Here is a 14,179-nt window from a genome sequence, read left to right on the forward strand (position 1 = left end):
AAACCCGTTCTGAGAAGCACCTCTTGATCGCATCGTGATCTCTGCATCAAATCTCATGTATTCTTATGTACTCTTACATATCAGCAAACCAGGTATGTAAATATGAAACGGGATTCTACCCATACGTGTCCCTAATTGAAAAGGCGTACATGTTTGCATTTTTTTTTTTTTTGTTTATAGATTGGGCAATAAGCAGTCGTAATACCAACACATATCGCAATGCAAAAATTCTTTTATTGGAAAATGTTAAGTTTTGTAGCAAATAAAGATCTTTTGCCGGCAGCATATTTTCTTTGGTAGAGCCATATATTTTTATCTTCGTAACTGGCGATGAGATTTTAAGAATCTTAAACGTAAATAATCGTGGGTAGGTCCAGGCATGCCTGAATGGCCTTGGCAGGAAGACGACATTCTGTGTTTGGATGCACGACAAAAGTATGACATATCATTCGCTGTTAGTCTGGCGAAGCGGTTAATACCAAACTCTATCAATAACAAGTAATCGATTTGAAACGTTCGCTTTCTGAAAAAAGAGCGAAACGTCAAAAAGAAAAACTAGGCTATTGTTTTATTTGACATTCGTTCATCGATCCGTCCAAGGCAAAATCGACTCGAGATACGTTGGAAACGCTCAATTAGGAAGTGCCAGCGCATGCAGATTACTTACCACTTGCGTGCGTCGCCAGGACATACACTTGCCAGACAGCGTTTGATTTCGTACAAAAATGCAAGGAAATAGCTCGATGACTGGTTTGCCTCAGAAGAGTGATTAATTAGTCGACATGCTGTCCGCGTTGGATTGTCATATAGGTGGAAGGAATGAGAAATATTTCGAATAAAACATTTTTATCATTTTCATGCAATAAACGCGTATCTTCTATATAAAAATGCCCCTTTAATTTGTGTATGTCTGATAAGTTAGTAAAGTCTTGTCGCCAATGCCGGGGCTATTACAGCACGTTCCTTCTTGCATCGGAAATCTGCATTCCTTTGCCCCTTTGTGATGTAGATGTGAAGATTTTGTGTTTTGGTCAACTACTTACTTATAAGCGATAGTTACTTATAAGCACATCTGACAATTAACAAGCAATTTCGAAGTAAAAAGCTATTCAGCTACATTTGTCTGATTGCTCAAAATAATAGTAACTGATCGAGAAACTATGCTTTAACGAATATTTATAACAAATTCTACAATTAAATATAAAGTCGTCCCTCGTACAACACGATTAATTCGTACCGTGCTATATCGAGACAATGTTATACGAAACAAGGTGCACCGTGTAGTATCGAGTAGTAGTATCGAGGCCTTAAAATAATATAAAAAAAAACAATGTGTACCGTGTTATATCGAAACCATGGCTTAAGGTGTAAAATTTCATGATAAAAATTTTTTTCTTACGGTTGGTTGAAACTCCTCTTTAGTAGTTTTTTCTCCATCATTACAAAACTTATTTGACGTAGTTGCAAATACCTGCCTATTTCGATTTTGCAATTCTTTCAGAATTTCTCTGGGAGCTAAAGTAGATTTCAATTCTCTTTCCAATTTTCCGCTTCGTACTGCTGAAGGATCTTTTGCAACGAAAAACCTTTCTAAAGCTAAGCTTACTCCTTCTTGCAGATCATTTAAACCTGAATGAGAAGCCGTTGCAGTATTACAAATTCAAATTTGCAATGCAAATTCGATTTTTTGAAATCATGTTATACTCTCAATTCTTGTACCTTGTAACATCGAAATAGTGTTTTACAAGTACCATGCTTGTATATATTTATATATACATTTATATATACAGGCGTTACCTTTAGAACAAAGTGCTTTCAAAGGTTAGGTTGACAAATTAAAACTCCACACAAAATGTAAATAACGTCTCATTCGAAGAGCTACAACTAAACGGAGAGCAGAAGATATTGAGGTCAAAGTATTTGTCTTTGACATATCAATAAAAAGTACTTTCATTGAATACGTTTTACAAGTGTTAAATGATCTCTGCCTAGTAGGCCATATGGCGATTATTACTTCCTGATCCTGAGATGGTAATTGCGGCCATTTTAATAGATCAAGTATTCCTTGTAGACCATATTATTGATAGTAGTTATCGTCTTTCTTACAAACAACGAGAAATTTCAAATAGTCTTGTGAAGTCACGACATTGCGGAGAGGCCAACGATATTTTGAGGAAAGCAATATATCCAGTAATCCAGCAGTCAGAACTGCCCGCAACGGAAAAGGCGGGACATTGTCTAGCGAAGCTAATTTATGGCGCGAAACCTAGGAAATTACCAAACCGGAACAAGTTTGTAGTTTTCTCAGAGGCTGGGATTCTGTCAGATTTATGTGCGCTAAAGATCGAGTATATCGTAAATATGGCAAGAGCTACCCCAATTAAAGACGTGGTAAGGTTTTATAGAAGATCCATCAAAGTAAATATTAGCACGCGTCGCTAATGTTGGGAACTTATTTTACTATTTGCTGAATGGAATCGTGCTCTTGCAACAATTTTTCAACACAAGCCATTGTTAGTATCCGATCATGTGGTTGTGTACGACCATTAAGCTCTTTGTGTGAGGATGGCTTTCGGATTTGTTTACTCTTTACTTTGTAAAAACTTTTAAACTGTATGGAAGTTGCTTTGGGATATGTATGGCATCGGTTATTTTATAAAGTTGTCTTACCCCATGGGGTAATACGGAATATCGACCTTTGGAAAACTTTTGTTTTGCATTACACTAGGTTGATGGTATTAGTCCAAAGTGTAAAATGAACTTGGTCCGTGGAAATCGTCTTCTGAAAGATCGGAAAACCAATAGCTGCAGGTGAACAGTTTCAGTATGGTGTGAAATAGTCGAAAAAAAATAAGTAAATAAATAAATTATAGAAATAAATTTACATCATGATAATTAAAAGCTTGAGTATAAGAAGCCAAAACTTTCACTTACTTGTCAGAGGAAAAACAAATATGAGCTCACCGTGTGGCCACTTAAGATGTTAATTCCGATCGGCCAACTGGCAAAGCTATAATTAAAAAAGCAAAGCAGGTAAGAAATTTTAATGGAGAAAAGTTGGAGTTGGAGAAAAGTTTTGATACGCGTGCAAAAGTAAATTTAAAAAAATCAATGTCGTCGATACTGCAATACAACCATCGAAGATGTACATAAGAAACTCGTCGCCGTTCTAATAACACGTTTCGGAACGCTTTGGAGTTGGCATGAATATCATTTAATTGAAATGACTAATTACGGCAATAATCAAAGGAAGATGAAAAGCGATATAATTGGGAACTAGATAGTAATTTGTGTTGGGTGCACATTAAACAAACATACATATATGTCTTGATTGGTCGACGGCCCGAAATACTCAATTTGAATAATTATAGGCTAACAAGGTTGAATACCGATTGAATGCCTATCGCTCATGTAGGCTGCTATGTACTATTACTTATTAACAGTCGGAAACTGAGGTTCTAACTGAGCTGATGTATCCTATCGATACGTCTATGCCTCTGAGTGTTTATTTAGTGGCGTTGTTACTTCGCAAAGAATTAGTTGCCTCTTTGAAAAGTGCCAGGTCCAACGTGGATCTGGTACTGTTAATATACTGGGTTTTATGATTGTTTTGCGTGTCCCTCTTGGCGCACCTTTAAAAAATAGTGCTCCAGGTGCTTCGGAATAAATTTATAGATTTAATTTATATATTCTACCTCATAGTAAAGTCTATAAATTTAATGTAGATTTAATATTTATTGACATAAATCTACAAAGTATTAAAAAAACCTATATTTCTATTCCGGATTATAATTAGAGAAAGACTGAATTATATTTTTATTCGGAATTTTCTTCTTAGTTCTTAAGTTTTTGAAAATACCGATGTGTTACTTTTTGTTGTGATGATTTGGAATGGAAACGCTTACTAAATTCTCGCTTACATTTTTAAATATACCTTAGATAGATATATCATTTGTAACGGTTGTGATCGTACAGCAGATAGTTAAGTTCGCCGCGCCATTCACAAGTTCGCCGCTAGATATATCAATTGATATTTTGTACGTAGCCAGAAAACGTGCCTAAAGATTGGGTGGGAAAACGTTTCTGATAATGAAAGTCCAAGTAAATTTCTGCCTCGGTCCGAAACCCCGAATCGTTTCGACAGAAGTTGTCGTTTCGACCATAGGGAGGTGGAGTTTTTGTTGCTGTACATAGCTCGGTATTGGTGAGTTCTGTTGGACCATATAACATGGACAAAGTTGGGTTTAGCGCTATAAGAGCTATGTTGAAATCATTTTGCCTATTGTAGTTGTGTCCTTATTTTCCGTTTTCATGGGATATTTCTATTTACGTTGAACATTTCCGTTTAATCAGTGATAATTCGAAATTGAAAACTAATGACAATTAGGCGGATTTGGCCGACTTCAGTTTATCTTTTGTGTCTTAGGACACATGATTAGACTTATGTTATTTTATGCCAATTTTGAACCCCTGATTTACATACTGAGCTCTTTGACTTAACTTTCGAATTATGTCTACGTCAATGTCAATGGGAATTTATTACACGTTGTGTTTTCTAATGACATTAACGTAAGTGTCTCGCGGACTGCGCCATTCGTTTGTTCAGTGGACGTTCAAGATCCTACTTTACTCCTATTATTTAATAGCAGGTGTAATGTTAGGAGTATGAGGCAGGGTTTTTCTAATATTGCGAACAACGTAAAAACCTTTCGTTCGTTTAACTCTATTGGTGTCTAATTACTTTGCTGATCGCTGTGAACTGAATGATGTGGTCAGATATAACGACTTGGGGGACATATTCGATCCAAAGTTGAGGGTCAATTTACATATTGAATCATGCGTCAATAAACCGAAAACGCGTCTAGGATTTATTCTATGGCTCTTATGTTAGCAAACGCAAACTTTTGGAGTACCCACCTGTAGTCCAGATGCCTACTCAGTAAAAGCCGCTGCTAATTGCTGACATTACATTGCGCCTCATACACAGCTTATTTGACGCCTATGTGTCTCCTTAAGTTCCGGAAGAAATAAAAATACGTATTAGTTGGGATCACATGTGACGGGAACCCCTCCCTATGTTCATCTTGTATAAGCAGTTTTTGTTTTTCTAAATAAATATATCTTCTCTATGGACGATATTGCCGGACAACAATCTCTTCTCGTTTTTGTTTCAAAATTCGACAGGCAAATACAGAGACAAATATGAAAATATCCAGCCTTATCTTTTTCTTTGATTCTATCCGCCATCGAGGATGGAATCTGTCTGCTCAAATCAGTATTACGAAATGTGCAGGTTGCTAGAGATCTAGCATTCGTGGAAATCTGCACCATATGTATCCGATATTAGCGGAAAACTTTGATCTATATTTGCTTGATCTATGCCTGCGCGTCCGTACATCCATTCGTCTGTCGCTTGAACATTTGTAGTTACGCAGAGGATAGTCATAAATATGTATAACTTAAAACGTGAAAGGAGTGTATTCGTCTGAAATATAGAACAAAATAAGTTGCCAAATGTAGGCGTCTAAAATTTGCAAATTTTCAATACTTTTTAGAATTAATTACAAGCCGTGCTTTGCGTAAAGTCCTTTTCGAGTAATTGACGCGTTCGCAGTTAACAAAGCATGGTCTTTGCCCGGGAGATAGTCGTACTGACGTGAAAATTTCGGTAGTTTGAAAACAATCAAAACAAAATTACTAATTGGCAGTATATCTTTAAAGACGATGCACGGTCTTGTATTTGTTTGATAGTGAAACCTTGGATGATATTTTTCGTTGATAAAAATTGTGCAAAATATCCGGATAGATCGAGGGAGAACCATATGGAAAGACCTTATGAAAGCTAAACGTTAGCGATTCAAGTGGGAAACTCAGAATCGAAACTTAATCTAGAAGGTCTACGTAAGATAAACCTTCAAATCATTTGAACCTACGACACGCACATTGAAGTATTGAAATTATACAAACATATCACGCGTGGTTAGCCTGTAATAAAGATCTTAAAGATGGTCTTGAAATGCCCTAGTCTTTAGACTAAATCCAACGCTTCTCTGCAATATTTCTGGACAAATTGTATAGATTTGATCTATAACTTAGCCATCACGTGATGCTTCTGGCAATATTGGGAGGATTGAAAGGGTATCACGCACTGAATCGATCATTAAGTTATTACATTGAATCCTCCAAGCTCCTTACAGTACCTTTTATTTGTTGACTTAAACATCGTATCTATATTGTTATATTGCTCTCTTTGGGGAACAAAAGCTTCAATTATTTGTAACGCCATAACATCTACTTATTATTTTTTAATAGATAGATTGAGAATTATATACATATATAAAGGCAATTGGACAGAATTGGTTCGTTACTTCGTTAATGTCGAGGCAGAATTCGATTATACTGTCGAGTAGTTTACAACAATAAAATATTAAGAGGTAGAGGTTAAATCAGGGCAAGATGAAGTGAACACGACCGTTGTCGACCAAATGATTTAAAAACATTATTGATTGTAAACTTGGATAGGAGGAAGGGCTAAACTTCGGCTTCCCTCTTTCCTTATACGCCATTGTTTCAGTCCGCCGTTCATTTTTTCTTACTATAAACTTATAAGAGCTCTGAAGTAAAAGACTTGAGAATAACATGAAAGGATGACTTATCTCTGGTTAAAGACTGTTTGAAGAAACTCGAAGAATTTTCACCACAAACAGCGCATCGAAGCTAACGGGCATTGTTGGGAAAAGTGTCCGAAGCTGAAAGCGCATTATGCTGCTTAGAAATGAAGAATTTTTTTCTTAAATTTTTTTGATATCGCTGCGAGGTCAACATATACTTCTGTTTGGTGTGTCTCTTCACAACTTGATTTGAAATGGCGGTTCTCAAAGGCTCGTCACGTAGCGAAGGATATAAGAGTCTGGCATAAGCCACAGAAGCACAACGAACACAGTCTGCTTTCTATCCCCACTGTCCTTGCCCTTTCATATGTCCTAAAATGATTTTGTAAATTTTTGTTTTTCTATATCTCTAGAATTTAAAGGATTTTTCAACGAACTTTCATTACATTGACCAAGCGATCTTCAAATGAACATAAAGACGCTTGACTACGGCGAGCCCTTCTTTTAACTAAACTGCAATATATGCAACAATTATACAATATACTAATTATAGGGTAGTTTCCGCTGGTGTATCTTTCTCTCTGTTTTGATCTGTCTGTCCGTCCGCCCGCTCTTCTTTCTTTCGCTCTTTCTCTCTATCCCTTCCCTTCTTTCTGTCTGTCTGTCCGTCCGTCCGTCCCTCCCTCCCTCACTTTGTTTCTTTGAAGAAGAACGTCTCCTTGCTTTGATATTTCCGCTTATTTTTCAAATGGATTATTTTGTAAACAATAAAAAATTAATTTATATCGTACCGAAGTGTAAAAACTTTCAGTCGATGCCTTCCTCTTCTTGTGATTGAAGAAATAACTTCGCTTAGGCAGTTAATATAAATGTGTCAATTTTGCAACATGAAAAAGTTATTATATAATGTCAAGGTATATATGACACGTGATATGGGCTTAAAAAGAATAGATGAAATCATGCTCCTTGCTACCGTCCCCTAATATGTAATTTAGAATTAATTCATGCATGCGCGCATGCATGTTCCTTTGTAGCATGTTTAAGATATTAGGAAGTAAGTATAGTCATACCATATTATACTTACTTTGTTGACGACTGATGTCAAACATATTTGGTAACTCTTTCTACGCCAAATAACTTTGGCGTTTCCACATCGACAAAGCAAGTTACTTATCACTCACTCACTCACTGCCTACGAAACATGTAAGTATTTCTTTCTTTAATTTTTTTTTTTTTTTTTTTTTAGTTTTTACATATATTTTGCAAGAGTTGCTAAACATTTAACTTTCAGCTATGATTTAGTTGAAAGGAAACCACAGACCATCGTTAAACCGTAAACGGAACACGTGTGACTGACTATTCAAAATCATTATTAACAATACATAAAACATTATTCACTATATATATATAGATGTATATATATGGCACTGAGTGGAGTACTGTTTGCGTAAATTTAAATATACATTATTTTTCCATTCAAAATGTTAGTCATAAATGCGAGTGCGAAAGAAAATAAGAAAAAAGAATATATATAATAATAATAATAATAATAAAAAAGTGTATAACTAAAGGTTCAAATTATTTGTCATCAAATCGTAATTTATTGCATTATTTTGAACGTCTTAAAGCGTAAAAAGAAAAAAAGGTTTACTTTTATCATTTTGACACGATTTCATTTAATATATATAAATGAAAGACACATTTGAAAGCGGAGAGATTGATTTCATAAAGAATCGATAGAGAGCTATAGAGCAGATCAGAGATGAGTTAAATGAAAAGAAATATTTCTTACGGGAGCATGAAGGTCTTAAGGTTCATAAAAAACTATACATAAATAATGAAAATTTCACTTTAACTGGAAAAGGCTTTGGAATATATCTACTATCAGCAATGCCTTGTACGAAGAGAAACAGGCCAGAGACTACATACGCTGCACTAAACATTTTTGCAGCAAATATGCAAAAAAGTGATGATACCTTAAAAATGTGTTGATGATGGATTTTCGATTTTTTTTTTCTTTTTTAATATACAGTTCAGCCCGCACGAGTGGTACGTTCGCGTCGGCAATCAAGAAGGCGGATGGGGTTGGAAAGAATTGACGAGGGGAAATAGCACGCAGCATATTTTAAATGTCACAAGAATAAAAAATGATAAAAATAAAATAATTATCTTTGCCGCCGTACATACAACCTTAGACATAACAATTAAGAGGGTAGTATCGTTTACAGGGCAATATGGTGCGGTCCATGTTTTCGCAACCTCCCGCTATGTAGTCGTAATGTCACAAATATGGAATAGAGTTGTCTTTTGGAAATAAAAAAGCAGAAATATAGCCTCAAGTTTTTCTCTGGCTACCTATCGTCCCTCTTGTCAGAAATAGAAATATTTGCTAGCCTTTTTTTTTATCATCTCTTTTATAATTAATTCGTCTTCGATCTAGATTGGCGCGCGTAACAAAAGAAAAGGAACCCATGGAGGATATCTTACACTACTCTTGATAAGGTTCATGGTACAAAAAAGATTTTGAGATAGATCCGCATCTATATATGTCTGGAAAAATAGGAGGACAACTGACCAGATATTGTAGATGTATACAAACATACATATATATACATATTAAGCATGTCTCTGCCATGTACCTACACGTAGCAATGTTCGAGATATTTTGATGAAACTTGCCACACTAACATCTGCACTAATCTTGCCGAAAGGTCATGCATTATGTGGAAAATATTTTTCATTTTGAAAATAATTTTATCGCCGAAAATCGATGACTTCAACATTAGTTGCGATTATGTCATACCGTATCTATTGCAAACATTTTTTCATCCATGTATGTTAAGAAGATCCAGTTTTTAGGGTGTTACTTGATAGGCATTGTGTGAGATAAGTCCGTTCGGCACGACCTTGATATACTTTTCCGTTTCGTTTTCCGATTCGTGTTTTTAAACATGAAGCTAATCTGCTGGAATATTTGGAAAGCGTAAGCTTGTAATTGTTAGCATGTACGTCTGTTTGACAAAGGCGTACATAGTCAAACCGTAGTTTTTCTACGAGTTATTGTTACTTTATCTGTAACGATGTGGCGACCTATAATTTTTCCATAATAAACTCATATCTTCAAGCTTGGCGCAATGTATAGAGTATACCGTTTAAAAACCGCAGACATAACTTAGTTTTTGAGGCTTTTGCGAAGCGCGAAAGCTTACAAAGCAATGTTGGAGGGCACGGGAATCGTGAACATTGAGGTTAAAATCGAATATCGTTGGCATCCACACTAGGGGGATATAGTTCTTTATAAGTTGCTTTTAGGAAAAGAAGCGCTCATTATTAACGCAGAAAATAATTTTAATTAAATAAAAGCGCATTGAAGTGCAAAGCGCTGGCATCGCGGTGTATTCAATCTTCCTTTTTCAATAGATGACTTTTTGGATGGAGTTTTTGACCGCCTTTCCATTCTTATTACCGCGATTGCAAAAAAAAAAGAAAGAAAAAATGTCTTAGCCTAACTTCTTCAGCCTAACTAATTATTTCGAGAAGTTCACAATTCACATTTTTTTTTTTTTGCATTTTCGATACGGATTCAGATACAGGCTTGATAAGATTGTAATGAGCGCGACCTTGTGCTTAAGATTAATTTTCACGTTCTTTTAGGAAAGTTAAATAATAATTTACGTTGTACTTGTGTACTGTTTATTTCAGATCCGGTATGCCCGCAACAAATGCCGTCGCTCCTACAAGTAACGCAACGTAAGTTACAATAAATTTTAACAAATAAAAAAATATATTCATCTCGAGATGGATTTTTTGATACCCGCCATCTTAAACTGATGTAAAAAGTGCCGAAATATTTTATTTGTAATAAGGTTTATCTGTCTGTCTGTCCGTGCAAATAGATAATTATATTTCGACCGCAAACGTTGAATGGAGTTAAGGGGGACGGGAAGGAGGATGTTATTTCTGATTTGATTTTAATCGATGCATGATGCTATGACTTACTGATTAAAGTTGTACAGTTATAAGCAAGTAGTATGAGCTTAATTGCGTTGACTGTACATACGACAAAGTGTAATTTTCCATTTTGAAAGCGTTTTAACAGTACACCGCGAAACAGATGTATGTATGAATAAAGTAATCCTGGTATATCAGTTGGGAGATCTTGTGTTGATCAATAAAACATACACTATTACCGAAATCTCCTTGTAATGTATAATTCAGAAAAAGGAACACCAACGAACGAATTTTAAATAATTTAGTAGTAGTGGAGAGCGTACGCCTTTATTTCACTTGGTGGTGGGTGTAAAAATTTTTATCGCATATAATATTAATCGTTCATCAATTTGAATCGGATCGCATATTATTTTACATTTTAAAACTATTGTTTTTGCATAAATGCTTTGAGATGTCTGAGATCGCCGATGCTATCAAACTGTTTGAAAATGGCGTATGAAGAACGTTTAGACATGTCAAGAAAACTTTTCGATCTGTCACGGAAACGAGTTGAAAGTTTGAAAAGAAATAAAAATGTTAAACGGTAAAGTTTTCTTAATTAAAAAAAAAAAATTAAAAAAAAAAATATAACAAATAAACAAGTAAAGCAAATTACCAATATACACACACATGAACAGTTTTTTCTTTCAATAGCGTTTTCTGTTGGCAATGTTTTTACCAAAAACACTAAAAACAAACCCTTAAAAATTAAATTTTAAAACTCCTGCTTTGGAACAAACTAATACATGTGAACACATACGCCTATGTGCTCGCTAAATAAATACCAAACAGTAGACTTTTTCTTCTTTTTTTTTCTTTATGTTATAATTCCCGTAGAAACAAATATAATAAATCATATGTGTTTGTGTTATTTGTAGTTTATCGAGTAGCACATCGCACGTTGCAGATATGCAAAATAATGTGAAAAAAATTTGCGCAAGTTCTGTAGCACTTCCTGTCTTTTAAATTAATAAGCTCTCAAGGCGTTCAAATATTCGTAAAATCATTTCACTTTCTCGGTACTTAAGCACCTCCCCGCTTTTTTCTCCAAATATGCGGACTAATAGGAAGTAATGTAATAGCGTAGAATATGAGAAAAAATTTGAGTTTTGATTAATTCCGATCTTTCTTTTTTTTTTATCGATCGATCATGGGGAAGCGGCCTATACAAGCGCGGCTAAAGGAGATTAGAAAGAATTACAAAATATAATTTAAAAAAAAAAAATTCATCGAGATTCGCTAAAGTATTACATTAGATTTCCCCTGTCTCTTAGAATGATATAAAAACTTAACTGGTAAGTGCTTGCATGTATTTTGATTATTTTTGACTTGGACAAAGGCATTTATGGAGAAAATTGGTGCACTATATGCTAATCAAAATATTTTCCATCAATTTCTATAACTTTTTTCGACCTTTTTGGCAACGTGTCGCGTTGGAAGGGCGACATTGGCAGCGAACCAATCATTAACTCATTTTCGCACTTCTTCAATTTTGCGGAGCCGCGTGCCAGCCATGCCATGCTGCATCGATCTGAAGAAGCGGTAATTAGAAGGCACCATGTCTAGTGAGTACACGGGGGTAACAGAACTTCCCATTCGAGCTGCAACAGTGTATCTTTGACAAAAATTGCAACAAGTGGCGACACTGTCATTTTCCGTTAATTCGTATGGTAGCCATTTTGGCCGCTTTTCATGGTGTTTCTTGCAAAATTGCATCGCTCAGTTTGTTCAATTGACGTTGTTGCAGTCACAATTCAATTCGGTTTTAGCGGCTCGTAACACACTACACCTTACTGAGCCCACCATATACACAGCAGTACTTTATGGCCATGAATATTCCGCTTCGATATCGATATGATGGATACCTCTCCTGGCCTAACTAATGAGTTTTTGCGCTTGGAATTGTCGTAGTAGATTCGCTTCTCATCACCAGTCACAATACGCCACAAACAACCCCTTTTTTGCCTAGCAAACAAATGAAACCACGATGTTGAAAAGGTTCGAAATGTCATTTTCAGTCAATTCGTATGATAGCCGCCTTAGATATCTTCAAGTTAAACAACAAAAGTAATGAAGATCGGAAATGAAATTTTAAGGTTCCATGATTAGCGTCGGCGTGCGCTGAATAAATCAATAATATTAAATCGAAATCTGTTATTTCATGTAGGAAAATGTCAAAAGCATCGAATTTAATCGTTATGTACACTGATATTTCCCATTTCTTTACCAACTTTTCTTGTAGAAGTCGCCTATCAAAATACATGCAAATACCTAATAGAAGAAAAAATTGATTGATGAAGAGTTACTTGTAAAAGTAGAAACAAATTAAAAATCATAATTCCTTTTGCTGAAGGCCACCAAATATGTTCAGAAGCTTTTAGTGATGCTGCTCCATCTTATCCCAATTGTTGGTTTTGGTTTCAACGGTTTAAATGTGGCGACACGAATTGACTGAAAACGCCATTTTTTGACAAGATGTTGCAAGAGTTGTCCAGGATAACGATGTTGCAGCTGTTGTACCCAGCAGGCTCACCAGACACGGCGCCTTCTGATTATCACATAGTTGGCATTATGGCATAGCTGGCACGCAACTCCGCAAAGTCGAAGCGGTACGAAAATGGGTCGATGATTGGATCGCTTCCAAACCGGTGTCGTTCGTGCGACAAAATGGGAAAAAGTGTGGAAAATAATGGAAAATATTTTGATTAATGTATGTTGGACCAACTTTTCTCAATAAATGCCTTGTTCAAGTGAAAAAACTATCAAAATACATGCAACTAATTTAATAAATTTTCTAAAGTGAAAAAAGTGACAGTTTTAGGGAATTTATTAACCTTACCCGAAATGAAACTGCGATTTTATTTTTAAGAAAAATCACTCTTATATTTGGATATAATATAAACTTACAATACACTGCATGACTATATTTATAAGACGTCATTTTGCTACATATTCAAAGCATTCCATTTCCTTCTTCATCCTTTCTGCATTTTTTGCTCGCAATTTTTGAGTTAGTTTAAATTCAATACTTGATTACAGATCATGCAGGAGGATCGAGAAACCGGGTGAGACAGATTGGATTACAAGTGGAAGTTTGGGTTCACGTGATGCCGTGTTAGTATTTCGCACCAACATTTTAAATACGCACACACAACAGCCTCGCTCAAGCAGCTCTGATACATCTATTCTGTCCGTTAATGCTGCCACTACAGCGTCTAATGATGGCAGTAAAAATAATTCCATTAAACTAGATAAAAAACTTGAAGCCACACCTACGCCGTCCACTAGTCGAAATTCAACGGGAAATAGCTTTTCAAATTCGGTACGAGAAAAAGGGGGAGCATCAGCGGAAGCTGGCAATGAAAAGAATGCTTTTCATAAACAAAAACCGAATCAACTTGTTTGCATAATACAAAGTGAGAATCGTTCACGTCTATCATTGTCCTCCAGTGAGACTTCCATTGGCAGCGATGCTGAAGATGTTGGTGGAAACGCTGGCGAAGGTGCAGATAATGAAATGTTCACTTCGTTAGACACGAATATAAGTGGAGATACTGAGAATGATGATGACGATGACG

General features: G+C 35.6%; 1 protein-coding gene and 1 long non-coding RNA gene across 2 annotated transcripts in view; one reads left to right on the plus strand and one right to left on the minus strand.

Moving 5' to 3' along the window:
- Nucleotides 1-2,214: 2,214 nt before the first annotated feature.
- LOC119640866 lies at nucleotides 2,215-7,826 on the minus strand. The gene is made up of 4 exons (XR_005247752.1): nucleotides 7,696-7,826; nucleotides 4,918-5,485; nucleotides 2,935-3,010; nucleotides 2,215-2,805 (listed from the first exon to the last, which is right to left on the minus strand). It is a non-coding gene; the product is annotated as an uncharacterized LOC119640866 (long non-coding RNA).
- A 2,552-nt stretch (nucleotides 7,827-10,378) lies between these two features.
- Nucleotides 10,379-14,179, plus strand: part of LOC119640784 (tubulin polyglutamylase TTLL5) — a 6,479-nt gene continuing 2,678 nt past the window's right edge. The window contains exons 1-2 of the mRNA XM_038039008.1: nucleotides 10,379-11,145; nucleotides 13,641-14,179. Coding sequence (XP_037894936.1) covers nucleotides 11,030-11,145; nucleotides 13,641-14,179 — 655 coding nt within the window. The 5' untranslated portion in view covers nucleotides 10,379-11,029. The remainder of the gene's footprint in view (nucleotides 11,146-13,640) is intronic.

Source organism: Glossina fuscipes, unplaced genomic scaffold, assembly GCF_014805625.2.
Source record: "Glossina fuscipes isolate IAEA_lab_2018 unplaced genomic scaffold, Yale_Gfus_2 128, whole genome shotgun sequence".
Classification (NCBI taxonomy): domain Eukaryota; kingdom Metazoa; phylum Arthropoda; class Insecta; order Diptera; family Glossinidae; genus Glossina; species Glossina fuscipes.